Source organism: Mauremys mutica, chromosome 20 (genome assembly GCF_020497125.1).
Source record: "Mauremys mutica isolate MM-2020 ecotype Southern chromosome 20, ASM2049712v1, whole genome shotgun sequence".
NCBI lineage: Eukaryota > Metazoa > Chordata > Testudines > Geoemydidae > Mauremys > Mauremys mutica.
This window is the reverse complement of record NC_059091.1, coordinates 21,626,659-21,644,509: the sequence shown is the minus strand read 5'-3', so window position 1 is coordinate 21,644,509 and position 17,851 is coordinate 21,626,659. Positions and strand designations below refer to the sequence as shown.

Here is a 17,851-nt window from a genome sequence, read left to right as displayed (position 1 = left end):
TTATTTCTGTTGCTGTTGCTGATTATTCTGAGGAGGAGGGAGGGGGAAGTCTCTCCAGTTTTTATAAGTTAGACCCTGTATTTTTGCATCCTGGTAATACAGAGAAAGTGTACTTTTTTCTTTCTTTAATAAAATCTTTTCTTTTTAGAACTTAATTAATTTCTTCCCTTGTTTGGATTTTAAGGGAAGGGGAGGGGGAAAAGTGAATCCCTCTTTGTTTGATTCAAGGAGTTTGAATCAATGTATTTTCCCAAGGACTAAGGGAAGGGGAGGGGGGAAAGTGAATCCCTCTTTGTTTGATTCAAGGAGTTTGAATCAAGGTATCTCTCTCTCCGGAGCAGGCTGGAGAGAGGGAAGGGGGGTGGAGGGGAACTGGCTGTTTCTTGCTCTCTGGTGGGATTCAAGGGGTTTGAATCTGTGTTTCCCAGGGAAAGTTTGGGGGAACAGGCAGTGTGTTACTCACTTAAAACGTAACTGGTGGCAGCGAGAACCAGATCTAAACTAGGATTTTAGTTTAGAGGAGTCCATGCAGGTCCCCATCTTGGAACCCAACAGCTCCAAGTGGGGAATAAACCTATGACAGGATCCAGCAGCGATTTAAAGGGCCTGGGGTTCCCGGCAGCAGCTGGAGCCCTGGGCCCTTTAAATTGCCGCCCACGCTCTGCTGCTGGAGCCCCTGGGGTTGTGGTGGGAGCCGGGGCTCTGTGGTGATTTAAAGGGCTCTGGGCTCCCAGCCACCTCTACCACAGTGAAGCCCTGGGCCTTTAAATCGCTGCCCAAGCCCCAGGGCTCCCAGCCGCCTCCGCTACCTGGGGGATCTGATAGCAATTTTAAGGGCTCAGGGCTCCAGCTGCTGCTGGGAACCCCAGGCCCTTTAAATTGCCTGTCTGGGGAAGCTTTTCTGGTACAGAGTACCTTACCGGACTGTACCGGCTTACTTTCACCTCTGGAAATAGGTTTTCTTGTGGCTTCTCTTACCCATCCCTATCTCCTCCAGGTATCTATATGGGAAAACACTAGATGGCTATGCCTTTGTCCTTTTTGGGGTGAAGATGGATGATGAGAAGAGGAGTATCCCACAGTCTCTCAGGAGAATCTCGGTAATTCCTGTTCTCAGCTAGAGGATGGGGGGGATTGGATTCATGCTTCCTGGGGAACTGTGTGGGTGAGATAATGAAACTTTCTCTCCCTTTCTAGATAGAAGACGGAGATGGGGAAGCAACGCTGACCAGAGCGATGCTGCAGGCTCGGTTCGTCAACCTGAACGAACTGGTTGGCCACTCGCTCTATGTCTCTGTCATCGTTTTGACAGAATCTGGTGAGCATCAGCAATAAGTGCACAGCCAAGTGCTTTATTCACTGGGTGTTCCAAACCGGTGCCGAGTGCAGTTCAAGGTGTTGATTTAGATGCATAAAGCCCTATCTGCTTAGGGTTCTGCAGATCTTAAAGGCTGCAGGCTAGATTCTTACCTCATTCACTCTGAGGTAAATCTGGTGTGACGGGTTCCTCTCCCCCGCTGGGGTACCACTGAGCCTGCCCTTTCCACCAGCCTAGGCTCCCTTACACTGTCCTGCTGATCCAGGCCCTCTCAAGCCTCCTCCAGCACAGACACAGGTAGGGGGACACCCAGCTGCAGAAAGACACAGACACTGAAATCAGTTCTGCACGGGAAGGCTTCAGCTAAGGAATTTCCCAGCACTCAAGTGCACACCCCCTCTGGAGTGTAAACCCAAAATTGTACCGTCTTGTACTGCACAGAGAACTGTCCAGCGTACACTCATGAAATTCACCCCCTCCCTCAATGTGGAGGATGATATGCACAGCTTTTTGCTCCCCAGTTATGAATTCCACAAACTGGTTTTAGAGAAAACAAAAACAAGTTTATTAACAACAAAAGATAGATATTAAGTGATTATAAGGCATAGCAAACTGATCAAAGCAGGTTATCCAGCAAACAAAACAAAAATGCAATATAAACGTAGACGCTAAAGGCACTGGTTACAAGCAGTAATTTCTCACCCTAAATGTTGTTTTAGGCAGATTGCAGAGTGTTTTGAAGGCAAGCTGCTCTTGCTTGCAGCTTCAAACTCCAGGTATTTCTTTCATAGGCTAGACACCCTCTAGCCTGGTCAGTCCTTTCTTTCCAAGATCAGTCTTAAGTGTTTAAAGCAGTCATTTTGGGCGAAGATTCAGTGAAGAACCGACCCTGATTATCTCACTTCCCTGCCTTAAATAGGTTTTACATATGGTAGGAATCCTTTGTCTTCCAGTGTGATTCCCATCCCTGGCCAGTGGAAAAGTACTAATTTTATTATGGAGTCTAGTATTAGGTGACTTTATCACATGACCCTGCAGCCATAACTCAAAGTCCATTTGCAGCGTTCTAGGAAGGTGGGAGATTACCCTCTTCAAAGTCCTATTGTTCTCCCTAATAGTCTATTGACTTGTATCCAGCCAGCCAGACTGATGGCATTTTGTCAGGTGAGCATTCTCCAGGTGCAAATACTTTTGTAGTACAGTTATATAGTCAATATTCCTAATTTAAGAGACAATGATACATGCATACAAATGAGATTATCATATTCAGTAAATCATAATCTTTCCAATGATATCTCACAAGACCCTTTTTGCATAAAACACATCTTAGTTATGCTATAATCCTATAATAACAATATTTCTCTGAAGAATATGGGGTGTAGTGTCACACCTGGAGTAATTCCAGATTTACACCAGCGAAAGTAGCTTGAAACTGTTGCACCTTTGTTTTTTGTCCATTGCACCTTTTCATTTCTAAGAGTTCTGGGTCAGCTCTTAGGGAGTGTCTTGGCATACTTACTCCTGCCTCAGTGTGTGGAATAGACTAGATGACTTCTTGAGGTCCCTTCCAGCTCTACATAGCTATGATTTCTAAACTTTCCCTGCAGAGGGAGCAGCCATTCTGTTCCGAGCAGCTGTAAGCTCATTACAGATGAAACTAGTAGCTGAAAGCCTGTGCCATTGCACGGGTGTGGCAATTGGACCAAGTAATCCAAACAACCAATGACATTACTGCATGCAAATTTAGTTGTAGAGTAAAGGTGGTGATTGGTTGAGTTTTGTGTGATGTGATATAATGGTCTAGGACTCTTGGCATGGCACATGCCTTACTGGAGCTGTACACCAGGCTGGTAAAGTCAGAATGGCTGGGGACTTAAAAGTTGGCCTGTAACAGACTTCAAATCCCGGTGACAATTGAACCTGGTGATATTGTAATTAAGAAGAGTCCTTCTCTTGCTTATAGAGCTGCTTCCATCACTTCACACAGATGCAACAGATGTTCTAGGCTTCAGAGTGGTACATGGACAGAGTGACAATCCTGGAATCTTATTATATAGATAGATACACACACACTGTGCGCTCTCTCGCGCTCTCTCTCTCTCTCTCTCCCTCCCCCAGAGACTTTGTTTTTGTTCTTTCTTGTTGCTTATTTAAAAGCTAAAATAAGTTGTTTTAGCATGAAAGGGACTGATTCTGTTTTCATTGCTACAGTGCCACTGACTATAGGGGAGTTATTCCTGATTTATGCTGGTGCGAGAACAGAATCAGGCTCAACGGCCTGCAGTAATGCCAACCCCAAACATGCAAAAATCACAAGTCATTCCCCCTGCTCCCAAAATCAAGAGATCATATTAAAAATCATGAGGATTTTTTTTTAAATAGTAAACTTTGGGTGTTTTTTATTTCCCTCCTGGCTTTTGAGGCATTAGATTGCACTTGGGACATGTTTTCAAGCTTTTCTCTGCAACCAGGAGGGTTAGAAACTTATTTCTTCTTTTAAATGACAGCTGAGATTCTCATGCCATATGGTGATTCTAGCAGCTGGGGCTTGAAGACAAGGAATTTAAACAGGAGACTCATGATAAAATCACAAGAACCAGCAGCACTCAATCAACATTTGACCATGGCCTATTCCTTGTGTTTTACCCTTAAGGACAAAATCTGTATTGCCTCGCTCAGTTTTAATTGACCTATGGCTTTTCTCTGTAGGCAGCGACATGGTGGAAGTGGAGAAAACTGGAATTAACATTGTGATATCTGCCTATCAGATCCACTTCACAAAAACACCCAAGTACTTCAAGCCGGGGATGCCATTTGAACTCATGGTAATATTTCTTCTTCTGGATCATGCCTACTGTTGCCTGAGGTGTATAAAGAAGAGAGAACTATGGGTACTAGGGTGATCACGGTGGTATAAGAACTTGGAATAGAACAGAAGCAAAGGGCCACATTCCGATCTCAGTTACACCAACCTAATTCCACTGTGACTCCACTAAATGCAATGGAGTCACTCTAGGTTTGCACCAGCATAAAAAGAGCAGAGTCTGCCCAAAAGCTGACAGCAAATACAAGGTATGGAATGGCACCTAACTAGAGGCTTGGCCCAAAATGTGCCCTGGGGTCACTCATGTACTGGGGGATAATATTCCCTGGACTGTGTGTTAGTTGCTGGTGCTTCAAGCTTTTCTGACTGTAGAGGGGAATTGGGCACAGGTGTAGAGTTGCAAAGGGGGGGGGCATTTGCAGAAATAGGGGGCAGAGGGATCATTGCGGATAGGAGGATGTGGGGGGATTTCAAAATTGACACTGACAGAATGATTCTTCTCCCAGCGAGTTGGGCTGCATTACAGTGGGAGAAATATTATGCTCCTAAAATTCTGAACCAATCAGCCTGAGTCCTCTTGTTCACAGAGAATGTTTTTGTGGTCCCACGCTTCTCTGGGGCTGAAGAGTTTGGGAAGGGAATTTAGTAGTTTTCTGTCAGTAGGCGCTTAGGACTATAAATTAGCAGAGAACTGAAGCAATTCTTTTTGACTGCAGACCAAAGGTGCATGAACAAATAATCTGTGACCACAGTAATGAGCAGGTTAAGTCTACTTCTTATCTGGATATTTGCGTTATGTACAGTGGTGAATGGGATAAACATAAAAAGGAGTCGAAGGGCTGAACCATAAGATCCATGCAAGTTGCTGTCTGTTTTTCTTGGGTGCCTGGGGGTAATTTAATTGCACCGGCTCTCTGAATGCTTAGGGCTATGGTGGGTGCTCAAATTTTATACCGTGTGGAAATTTGGGGCTGGAAAGATCTTAGGTCAGAGTTGCTGACTTTCTGATTTCCTGGGGGGTAGGGTGCTCGACCCCTGCTCCATCCCAGGCCCCACCCCCACTCCACTCCTTGCCCCAAGGCCCCATCCTGCCTCTTCTCGCCCCCACTCTGCCCTGCCTGCTCCTCCCACTTCCCCCTCCCAGCACCTCCTGCCCACTGCTGAACTGATCCTTGGTGGGCGGGAAGCGCTGGGACGGAGGGGGTGGAGCTGATCAGCAGGGACTGCCAGTGGGTGCTGAGCACCCTGTGACAGGTTGGGTCCCAGAAACTGCCTCAAGAGTGTCACTAGATGGGCTGGGATACCACTGAGAACAAACCCCCTGCCAGAAAAGGCTTTCCTCCACTCCCGTCTTGTTGAACTAGGCACACCAGTCTGCTCCTGCACAGAGCAAGAGGTTGGACCACATCCCCCTGAAATTAAGGTTCACTTAGCCCAGGGGCTTCTCAGTTAACAGGGACTTTCCCAGAACCCAGTATTCAGTCTTTCTGGGAGCCTAAACCCCAAATAAATCAGTTTTACTCTGTATAAAGCTTATACAGGATAAACTCATAAGTTATCTGCCCTCTATAACACTGATAGAGAGATATGCACAGCTGTTTGCTCCCCCAGGTATTAATTACTTACTCTGGGTTAATTAATAAACAAAAGTGATTTTATTAAGTATAAAAGGTAGAATTTAAGTGGTTTCAAGTAATAACAGACAGAACAAAGTAAGTTATCAAGCCAAATAAAACAAAACACACAAGTCTGAGCCTAATACATTAAGAAACTGATCACAGATGAAATCTTACCCTCTGAGATGTTCCAATAAGCTTCCTTGACAGACTGGACTCCGTCGTAGTCTGAGCCCAATCCTTTTCAGACCGATGTTGTAGTTTATGGTCTGGGTCCAGCAATCACTCACGCCCCCATAGTTACTGTCCTTTGTTCCAGTTTCTTTCAGGCATCTCTTTGGGGTTGAGAGGCCATTTCTTGAGCTAGCTGAAGACAAAATGGAGGGGCTTCCAGGACCTTTTATATTCTCTCTCTTGTGGGCGGAAACTCCTTTGTTCTTCTGTGCAAAATCATAGCAACAAGATGGAGTTTGTAGCCACCTGAGCAAGTCACATGTCCATGAAGATTCTGCTTTTTGCAGGCTGATGCCATTGTTTACATATTAGTTTGACTATTCCCAGGAAAGCTCAGATGTGGACTGGCATCTTCCAAAATCCATTGTTAGTTAAGTACTCTCAATTACTTGAGTAATCCCTTCAGTGTCCCTACAGCAAACACTTTAAATACAAGCATAGAGCCAACGCTCATAACTTCAAATATAAAAATGATACATGCATACAAATAGGATGAATATATTCAGTAGATCATAACCTTTTCAAAGATATGTTACATGGCATATCTAGCATAAAACATATTCCAGTCATGTCATATTTACATTCATCAGCATATTTCTATAAAGCATTATGGAGTGCAACATCACACACCCACTTTCCCCCCTCATGGGTACTCCAGCCCTGGAGCACCCACAGAGTCGACGTCTATGCTTAGGTCGTTAGAGGTAGTGCAAAATACATTCTTGAGGAGAATACTTGATCTTCTTAATTAAACCCCAGCTGATTTATATAGGACAGAGGTGGGTGAATATTCTATTTCAGCTAAAGCCCAATATGTAAGGGTTGGTTTCAGAGTAGGAATGAATTTACATTGGCTACCAAGGTTCTGTCTGGAGCAACAGGGATAGCTCAGTGGTTTGAGCATTGGCCTGCTAAACCCAGGGTTGTGAGTTCAATCCTTGAGAGGGCCGCTTAGGGATCTGGGGCAAAAATTGGTCCTGCTAGTGAAGGCAGGGGGCTGGACTCAATGACCTTTCAAGGTCCCTTCCAGTTCTAGGAGATTGGTATATCTCCAATTATTACTTAAATTAAAAACTTTAAAATGCCCTTGACTTTTGTAAGACCATTGATCTCTGCAGTCTTGAGGGTTTTCAGACCCAGTCAGCACTCGAAGGGTATGTCTAGACTGCAGTCACGGGGTGCAACTGGAGCTCTAGCTGACATTGCTGAACTAGCTTCCATCACCTAGCTTGGATCCAGAAACAGTGAAACTGCAGCAGCGCTAGCTATACAAGCCCACCCTGGCCCCTGGATAATTACTCACGGGGCTAGCCCGCGCTGATGCTCACGCTGCCTTGGCTTCACTGTTCCAGGACCCAAGATAGTGAGATTAAAGCTACAGTGGGTATGTCAGCTCAAGCTGCATTCACACCCTGTGGTCTGTTGGAAATATTTGGAAGTCTTGACTAACTGGCTTGACTACGCAGATCAACTCTACTCCCATCCACTTCCTATGTGTTAATTGCCACTTGAGAAAAAAAATGCCTATTCTTCTTCGAGTGATTGCTCCTATGCATTCCAGTTAGGTGTGCACGCCGTGCGTGCACGGCTCTTCGGAACATTTTTACCCTAGCAACTCCGGCGGGCTGGCTGGGCGTCCCCTGGAGTGGCGCCGCTATGGCGCTGAATATATACCCCAGCCAGCCCGTCCGCTCCTCAGTTCCTTCTTACCGCCCGTGACGGCCAGTTGGAACAGTGGAGTGCTCCCTTTCCTCCACAGCCCTAGCGTTTCTCTACTCTTGAGTGTACATAGTTGTTTAGTTTACTTAGTTGTTAGTTTGGTTGAATAAGTTTAGTTAGCTATAGTATAGAATAAGGGAATAAGAGGGGTTTACCCCTCTTCTTCCGCAACCGGTGCGGGCTCATGCCCAAGGCACCGGGGTTTAAGCCCTGTGCGACTTGCCAGCGGCACATGCCTGTCGGGGACCCGCACAACTCCTGCCTGCGCTGCCTCCGAGAAACCCACCGTCCAGATAAGTGTCCTATCTGCACGGTCTTTAAGCCTAGAACAAGAAAGGAGCGGGACAGTCGTTTAAAGCAGCTCCTTATGGAGGCAACGCTCCAGCCTCCCGCACCAACCCCGGTGGCACCGAAGTCGTCATCGGCGCGCAGCGCACTGGCGGCCCCGAGCCGCTCCGGTACCGAGGCTCCTCGACCTCTGCAACCGGCACCGACGACCCGGCACCGTTCCCTCTCCCCAACGAGGAAACGTAAGCCGGCGAAGACGGCCTCGAAGCCGCATCCTCCGGGGCCAATAGCCCAGCCACCACCGACGCCTCCGGTACCGGCTGTGGCGGCGCACAGACCGTGCACGGTACCGTTGACTCCGGCGCCGCAAGGGCCGTTGAGTCCGGTACCACCCTGCTCCCCGGTGCCAACCGCGGTCGAGCTACAGCTCCTGTCCACGCCCGAGACGTTCTCGATGGCGAGAGAGCTCATCGAGCTCACAGAGGCACAGAGCCTCCGGCCCCCGGCACCGCCAGTGCGGGCTGTTAAGTCAGCGGGTAAGCCGCCTATCATGTGGCCTCCTTCCCCTGACGGATGGGATAGGCGGTGCTCCAGGTCTCGGTCTTGATCCCGGTCCCGAAGACGGTCACCGTCATGCCGCTCCAGGTCCCGGCACCGCTCGCCATCGCGGTACCGTTCACCTTCTCGACGCCGGTCGCAGTCCCGGTACCGCTCAACATCGTGGTACCAGTCGCACTCCCGGAGACGCTCCCGGTCCCGGTCGCCAGCCCGTCGGCACCGCAGAAGGTCCGATTCCCGGCACCGTTCCTGGCACCGTGACTCCCGAAGCTGCTCCCGGCACCGCCGGTCGAGATCCCGGTCGAGCTCCCGGCACCGGTCGAGCTCCCGGCACCGCGGCAGTCGATGGTCCCGCTCTCCATCTTGGCACCGTGACGACCGGCACCGATCCTCGGCACCGTCTGGGGACAGATTGCCAGCATCGACGGCGCAGTCCGTGAGTGCCTCCGCCCCTCCGTGGCCGTCTCGTCACTCCTCGGTCGCTTCGCGGGCAGACAGCTATGGCCATCTTCAGGCTGCCCCGCAAGGACAAGTCCACGGTGCGCAGCAGTGGGGCTTTTGGGTCCCCTGGGCCCAGTACGAAACTCAAGGGCTCCCTTGCCCCCAGTGGACCCCAGCCTCCGAATGCAGGATGCCGGAGGCCGCAGTGAGCAGGCCGCCCCCATCACCACCAGGTGAGGCCCAGTCACCTCCTGGTCCTGCGGAGCATCCGCGGTCCGAGACAGTTGCCCACCCCATAGAGGAACCACCTTCGGAGGCCATGGTCCAAGGTCGGTCCTCGTCATCCTCGCCAGATGAGGTGGTGGCGGGGGCGTCTACGGCGGACCCTCCACCTATTGACTTGCAGGCCCACCAAGACCTTCTTCGCCGGGTGGCGAAGGCTATTGACCTCCCGGTGGCGGAGGTCGCTGAGGATGATGACCCGGTGACTAATGTAATTGGGGCTGAGGCCCCAGTGCGGGTGGCCTTACCATTCATCCGCACCATTCAAAAGAATGCCACTACCATCTGGCAGTCACCGGCATCTGTCCCTCCCACCGCTCGCGGTGTAGAAAGGAAGTACTCCGTTCCCCCCACGGGGTACGAGTATTTGTATACCCATCCTGCACCAGACTCACTCGTGGTCCAGTCGGTCAACGACAGGGAGAGACATGGCCAGCCAGCTCCAGCGCCGAAATCCAAGGAAGCTAGGCGCATGGACATGTTAGGTCGAAAGGTCTACTCAGCGGGGGGTCTCCAGCTCCGGATCGCCAACCAGATGGCCCTCCTCGCCCGATACACCTTCGACATCATGGTGTCCCTGGCGAAATTCTCGGAGCTGATCCCGACAGCCTCACGCCAGGAATTCTCGGCCCTCCTGGAAGAGGGCAAGAAATCCTCCAGGTCCTCCATCCAGGCCACTCTGGACTCGGCGGACTCGGGTGCCAGAACCATAGCCTCAGGAGTGACCATGAGGCGCATCTCCTGGCTGCAGTCCTCCACCCTGCCACCGGAGGTGCAGTACACTTTACAAGACCTCCCCTTCGACACTCAGGGTCTGTTTTCGTAAAAGACGGATTCCAGAATTCAGACCCTCAAGGACGGTCGAATTGCCATTCGCACTCTGGGTATGCACACACCGGCTACCCAGCGAAGGTCATTCCGGCAGCAACCCTACCGGCCCTTTAATCAGCCCAGGTCACGACCCTATAAAAGCCGGCGACCTGGCCTGAATCGCCGTAGACCGTCGGGCAACAGGCGCAACCAGACCCAGGCGCCTTCCAAGGCCCCTCAAGGGCCCAAACAGGCCTTTTGATGGGACGCCCGAGGACGGCCCATCAGACTATGTACCGGATCCTTCCCGATTGTTTTACAACTGCCTTTCCCACTTCCTTCCGGCGTGGTCCCAAATAACAACAGACAACTGGGTGCTTCGCACAATCCAGTCTGGTTACCGCCTTCAATTTGTTTCGCCCCCTCCTTCCCACCCGCCTTCCCCGTCCCTCTTCAGGGACCCCTCTCACGAGCAATTCCTCTTACAAGAGATCGAGACTCTGTTGAGCTTGGGTGCCATAGAGGAGGTGCCTCACGACATGTGGGGCAGGGGATTCTATTCCCGATATTTTCTCATCCCCAAGGCGAAAGGAGGTCTACGTCCTATACTGGACCTCCGGGGGCTCAACAGGTACCTGCTCAAGCTCAAGTTTCGCATGGTCACCCTGGGGACCATCATGCCCTCCCTGGATCCAGGAGACTGGTTTGCCACCCTCGATATGAAGGACGCGTACTTCCATATCGCGATTTACCCTCCCCATCGACGCTACCTGCGGTTCATAGTCAACAACGCGCACTACCAGTTTGCGGTGCTACCCTTCGGCCTGTCAACCGCGCCAAGGGTCTTTACCAAGTGCATGGCAGTGGTTGCCGCAGCCCTCCGCCATCTTCGCATACATGTCTACCTGTATCTCGATGACTGGCTGGTTCGCAGGACGTCCCGGCAGCTGGTAGTGGACCAGATGACAGAAATACTATCCCTATTTAGGTCCCTGGGCCTTCTCATCAATGCCGAGAAGTCCACCCTAACTCCATCGCAACGAGTGGAGTTCATCGGAGCGGTCCTTGACTCCAGTTTAGCCAGGGCCTGCCTCCCTCGATCTCGGCACCAGAGAATGGTCTCCATCATCCGGGACCTACACACCTTTCCCACGACGACGGTGCGGTTCTGCCTACGCCTCCTGGGCCACATGGCGTCCTGCACATTCGTGACAACGCACGCCAGGATGCGCCTTCGCCCATTTCAATCTTGGCTGGCGGCGGTGTACCGCCCACATCGCGACCCCATAGACATGGTGGTCACGGTCACGAAGCCTACCCTCGACTCGCTCAGCTGGTGGCTGGACCCAGAGGTCGTGTGTGCAGGAGTCCCATTCCGCCCTCCTCGTCCATCCATCACACTGACCACGGATGCCTCGGCGTTGGGCTGGGGGGCTCACCTGGGCGACCTTCACACCCAGGGTCTCTGGTCGCCCCTGGAGCTCACCCTCCACATCAACGTCCGGGAGCTGTGAGCGATCCGCTTGGCGTGTCTCGCCTTCCACGCCCGTCTGCAAGACCGCTGCGTGGCAGTGTTCACAGACAACACGACGGCGATGTTCTACGTGAACAAACAGGGCGGAGCCCGCTCCTCCCTGCTCTGCAAAGAAGCCATGCTCCTGTGGGACTTCTGCGTGACCCACTCGATTCGCCTGGAAGCGTCCTTTCTTCCAGGAGCGCAGAACACGCTGGCCGACCATCTCAGCAGATCGTTCCTTTCCCACGAGTGGTCTCTTCGTCCGGATGTGGTGCACACAATTTTCCGGAGGTGGGGGTTTCCCCACATAGACCTGTTTGCCTCCAAGGAGAACAGGAAGTGCCATCTGTTTTGTTCATACCAGGGTCGCTCCCCAGGCTCCCTGTCGGACGCATTCCTCTGCTCCTGGACGGATCACCTCCTCTACGCCTTCCCTCCGTTCCCGCTCGTACACCGAGTGCTACTGAAGCTTCGGAGGGACAGGGCCCATGTCATACTCGTCGCTCCGGCCTGGCCGAGGCAGCACTGGTACACCCTGCTGCTCGAGCTCTCCATTCGGGATCCCATTCCCCTTCCGTTATGGCCGGACCTCATGACGCAGGACTTCGGCAGACTCCGCCACCCGAACCTTCAGTCCCTCCATCTTACAGCTTGGTACCTGCGTGGTTGACCCACGCAGAGAGGGACTGTTCGGCGGCAGTACAACAAGTCCTACTTGAAAGCAGGAAGCCTTCCACTCGCTCCACCTACCTCGCGAAATGGAAGCGTTTTGCGCTCTGGTGTGATCAGTGCGGCCTTAATCCCTTCCTAGTCCCTATCCCTACAATCCTGGACTACCTCTGGTACGTTAAAGAACAAGGACTCGCGGTCTCCTCCTTGAAGGTGCACCTGGCAGCCGTGTCCGCCTTTCGTCCATCCATGGGAGGTCAGTCCATCTCCTCCAACCCGATGGTTTCCCGCTTCCTTAAAGGCCTGGACCGCTTGTACCCGCCGGTGCGGCGTCCTACCCCGACCTGGGACTTGAATCTCGTTCTGGCCAGGCTTACGGGACCGCCCTTCGAGCCCCTGGCCACATGCCCTCTACTCTATCTCTCCTGGAAGACAGTCTTCCTCGTCGCAATTACATCAGCAAGACGAGTTTCTGAGCTCTGTGCCCTAACGGTTAGTCCACCATACACCGTCTTCCACGGAGACAAGGTGCAGCTTCGATCACACCCGGCCTTCCTCCCTAAGGTGGTGTCAGCCTTTCACCTTAATCAGCAGATCTTCCTCCCGGTCTTCTTCCCGAAGCCGCACGCCTCACCTCGTGAGCAACAGCTTCACACCCTGGACGTCCGCAGGGCCCTCACTTTTTATATCGAGCAGACGAAGCCCTTCCAGCGTTCGCCACAGATGTTTGTAGCAGTTGCCGACCGCATGAAAGGCGAGCCGGTCTCCTCGCAGCGGATTTCCTCCTGGGTGACGGCATGTATCCGGACATGCTACGAGCTTGCTCGCGTGCCACCATGCCGCCTCACCGCTCACTCGACGAGGGTGCAAGCCTCGTCGGCCGCCTTCCTGGTCCATGTCCCCATCCAGGACATTTGTAGAGCGGCCACCTGGTCTTCTGTCCACACCTTCACTTCCCACTACGCGTTGGTGCAGCAATCCAGAGACGATGCAGCCTTCGGCTCAGCAGTCTTACACTCTGCCACGTCTCACTCCGACCCCACCGCCTAGGTAAGGCTTGGGAATCACCTAACTGGAATGCATAGGAGCAATCACTCGAAGAAGAAAAGATGGTTACTCACCATAGTAACTGTTGTTCTTCGAGATGTGTTGCTCCTATCCATTCCAGACCCGCCCTCCTTCCCCACTGTCAGAGTAGCCGGCAAGAAGCAACTGAGGAGCGGACGGGCTGGCTGGGGTATATATTCAGCGCCATAGCAGCGCCACTCCAGGGGGCGCCCAGCCGGCCCGCCGGAGTTGCTAGGGTAAAAATGTTCCGAAGAGCCATGCACGCGCGGCGCGCACACCTAACTGGAATGGATAGGAGCAACACATCTCGAGGAACAACAGTTACTACGGTGAGTAACCGTCCTTTTCCAATCTTGGCTCAGAAGCCTTTTGTCTCATTAGCTCAAAAAGAATATTTGTTAGGCACTGATTGTGTTTTGGTAAATGGGCAGTTGCCTTATTTGCCTGGGGTCAAAACAAGAAAAGACTAGCGTGAAATTAATTTCCTTTCTGGCCTACATGAATCAGTCTATTCTTAATTTTTGTATATTGTTTTGTTGGGTATATAAAGGTGTAAACTGAATTTAGGAGAAGGGTTGAAGTTGTGGTTTTATATTTTTGTATGCTTGTAGTTTTTAAAATGTGTGTGCATTTTGTGGTGTGATACAGCAGATCATTAATACCTCATCCCTGAGAATTATTTAGGTGCCTAATTCCCATTGAAATCCATGGAAGTTAGGCACCTAAATACCTTTGAAGCTACGGACCTGAGATGCAGATTGTGGAAGAAAACAGAGTCTTCACTCTCAGATTGGTTGCAACAAGCCAGAGTCAGCTTTATTTTCAAACAATTGCAAATGCTCGGGAGAGTACACAGGGGCAGGTCTCCGTTAAATAAACAATTAGAGCAAGCTTTTATACCTTTTGTGACAGGCAATAATGAGCAACATTGGTTATACATATTTCTTCCTGATATCTCACTTTTCTCATTAATTTCTGCTACAGTCTACATTCCATTCTTATCTAACACTAGGTCAAAACAGTATCTCTTACTGTCTGTTCCCATTCGCTTTCTCGCTTTCTACCCACCAAGGCCTTCAGGTCTCGTGTAATTAGAATCCGTGTTGGCCTGACTTTGTTAGCCTGACTCTTGCTCAGAGACAAACTAAGATCTCTATGTTCAGTTCCCTTTATCTCTTTCTCCCTTCCACAATACGTGACTTTGATTTGAAGTTAGGATGCAGGGAGCGCTGCACCCCTTATTTGATGCATCCCTTTTTGATCGTGCCCCTCAGGTCTACGTCACAAACCCTGATGGCTCTCCAGCCCCCCGTGTCCCAGTACAGGCCGAAGGATTCCATTCGGCTGGGTTGACCCAGGGAGATGGAACTGCCAAGCTGATTATCAACATGCCCGGGGATAGGCCACAGGTTCCCATCACGGTGAGTAACCTTCTAACGCTGAGTCTAGGCTAAGTACTATATGCACCCCGAGGGCAATGCCCTGTTGGTGGCATTCACTTCCCTCTCATGCACTGAGCAGGGGGATAACTGAACTCTGTGTGTTCCATCTGCGCCTGGGGTCAGTTTCATATATACCAGGGGTCAGCAACCAATGGCACGTGTGCCAAAGACGGCACACAAGCCAATTTTTTTAATGGCACACTGCTGCCTGCTGGGGTCCCGGCAGGCAGCACACAGCGTGCCATTAAAAATCCTGCCCAGCCCGGCTCGGCCCTCTCTTCTCCGCGCTCCGCCCGCCCTGCCCTCCTCGTGGGCAGGGGATAGAAGCTTGGTCCTGCCAGCTCCCCTGCCTCTTCCTGTAGCGTGCTGGGTTCCTGTCCCTCCTCCTCCTCTCTGTCCCTCCCTCCCTCCCTGCCAGCCGATCAGCTGATGACCCTTGCGAGGGAGGCGCTGGGGGAGGAGAGGGGTCAGCGTGCTCGGAGCTCCCGGTGGAGGAAGAGAAGTAGCAGGGGCAGGGCCTTGGGAAAGGGGTGTGCAGAATGGGGCATATCCCCTCCAGCCCCCTGCCGTGAGCACCCCACGACCCCAGCCCTCTGCCCTGAACCTGCCTCACACATACCCAGCTCTCCGCCCTGCAGCTTTGCACACCCCGCAGGCCCCTGCCCTGAGCCCTACAGCCCCGCACACACCGCAGGCCCCTGCCCTGAGCCTTGTACCCACCTCACACACACCCAGACCTCGGCTTGACTCCTTCCCCAATGACCCCAACCCTGACTCTGGCACACCCACACATACCCAGGCCCCCCGCACCCCATGCCCTGACACCTGCACCCCTCACATGCCCCCAGCCCTCTGCCATGACTCTTGCATCCCCCCACATACCCAGCCCCCCACACTCCATGCACCCCTCACACCCTGACTCTTGCACCCCCACATCCCCAACCTCACCCTGAGCACCAAACAGAAACTCCTGCACCCCCCCCCCCACATTCCCACCTGCACTCGCACCAAATGGGAGCTGCCCAGGTAAGTGCTCCACACCCAAACCTTCTGCCCCGATCCTGAGCCCCCTCCCTCATTTTGGCTCCTGCCCAGACCCTACACCCCAACCCTCAGCCTGCTCCTTCACCCACAGCACTGAATTCAGTGCACTCCCACCCTCAGCTCAGTGCAGAGAGAGAGGAAGAGAATAAGCCAGAACCAGGGAGAAGGTAGGTACCCACTGTATGTGGGCAGGGCCGGGACCCCAGACCGGCAGCGGGCTGAGCGGGTCCGGCAGCCGGGATCCCAGCTGGCTGGAGCCGGCAGATGGAACCCCTGAGCAGCAGCGGGCTGAGCCGCTCAGCCCACTGCCAGTCTGGGGTCCTGGTCACCAGCTCCGCACAGTCTGTTGCCAGTCTGGGGTCTAAATGAATACTCGGCACACCACTTCTGAAAAGTTGCCGACCTGATGTATGCCACTGGGTTTTGGAGATGCTCCGATCACTATGTAACCAATGCTTCATTGTGGGGCCAGAAGAGATCCCAGAAAACATTGACATAGGCATAAGCAGGTCCAGATTAGTCCCCTTGCCACACTGAAGGTACCCACCATGCAGCAAAGGAGGCCTGCAGACAGCACATGGCTGCTTAGTGTGAAGACCCTGTGAGGTGACACCAGGCTCAAGCTACAAAGCCTGAGAGAACACTGGATCTATCTGTGTCCAGCCGCTTCAGGAGAGAGTCCCTCTGTATTCATCTCACCCCTCCTGCAACGGGCAAGGCTGTATCCTCTGTTCAGGGACACGTTCTCTGACAGTCCAGAAATCTGGAGTTCCAGCTGAAGTGACAGGCCAATTAAAAGTGGCATTTGGTGTTTCTCTGAGGTATCATGCTTAGAATGGCTGCTAGCAGCAGAATCCACCAACAATGGCATCTCAGGGAAGCTTCTTTTGCTATTGCTCATGGTGTGACCCAGCGTGAGGGGCTAGAGACCCTAAGCTGTCTCCCAGATTCAACTAGGATTTCATCTCCATCTCCCCTGCAGGTAAAAACTGCCCATCCCAACCTCCCAGCAAACCGCCAAGCCTCTAAGTCCATGGTGGCTGAAGCCTATCAGTCCCAAGGAGGGTCTCGGAACTATCTCCGTCTGGCGGTGATGGCTTCTGAGCTCAAACCTGGAGACAACTTACTTGTGAATTTCCACCTGACGTGCAACAATCCAGCTTTTCTGAACCAGATCCAGTATTTCACCTACATAGTAAGTGCTGCGTCCCTGGGTACTGGGATCTCCTGGAATTTAGGCATCATCTGAGTTTCCACCTGTCCTTTAATAGTCCCATTGCATATAAGGAGAACCTGTAGCAGAGACTTATTCCCAGTCGGGCAGTATATTGATTTTGTGTGTAGCAGAGTGTGGCAGGGGCCCCTTGGCTTTTGCCTCTACTAGGTTCACAAAGTCACTCTGAGACCCTGGGTTTGGTAACCACCGGTGCACTTTATTCTCAGGCTTGTTCCCGCCACCATTTCATCACGTACAGGTAACCCTTCACCATCTGCAGGTGGGAGGGAGGGAGAAGCTACCTCCCTGCTTTCATTCCCTGCCTTTCTCCTTTTCTCCTGCTCTCCCTGGCTTCCTTCTCCTGAGATTTTTATGCAGCCACAGTCTAATTAGGTAGCAGCTGTCTCTGCCTCTCCAATTAGGGCCAGATTACCTCCAGCCTGCTCTAATTTGTTCCCCTAACGAGGAGCAGGCGTGACAGAGGTCTGAAACTGCAACCCTTTGCCCAGCACCCTGTCGCAGTGTGAATGAAATGAAGTCAGTCATGGAGATGACCCCTTATCCACTTCTGGTTACTGACTCTGGGCCCTGTGATAATCAATAGCGCCCACTTCCTCCAGGAGCTGGAGACAGAACTCATAGTGTTAACAACCATCCCTCTGCACTCGCTACTAAACCATACTTCCTCTTCGATCTGCAGATGGAACCAGGAGTCCTGACTCCTCCCCGTGCACTCACTAGAGCATATTTCCTCTTTGAGCTGGGGATGGAACCCAGGAGACCCTGCTCTCAGTTCCCTGTTCTAA

General features: G+C 52.1%; 1 protein-coding gene across 3 annotated transcripts in view; it reads left to right on the top strand.

Annotated features, from left to right (window-relative positions):
• LOC123353427 (complement C3-like) overlaps positions 1–17,851 on the top strand; it is a 51,559-nt gene that overhangs the window by 11,125 nt on the left and 22,583 nt on the right. For all 3 annotated transcript variants that reach the window (XM_044994493.1, XM_044994492.1, XM_044994494.1), the window contains 5 exons: positions 998–1,100; positions 1,198–1,318; positions 4,028–4,143; positions 14,618–14,764; positions 16,812–17,024. In XM_044994493.1, coding sequence (XP_044850428.1) covers positions 998–1,100; positions 1,198–1,318; positions 4,028–4,143; positions 14,618–14,764; positions 16,812–17,024 — 700 coding nt within the window. The remainder of the gene's footprint in view (positions 1–997; positions 1,101–1,197; positions 1,319–4,027; positions 4,144–14,617; positions 14,765–16,811; positions 17,025–17,851) is intronic.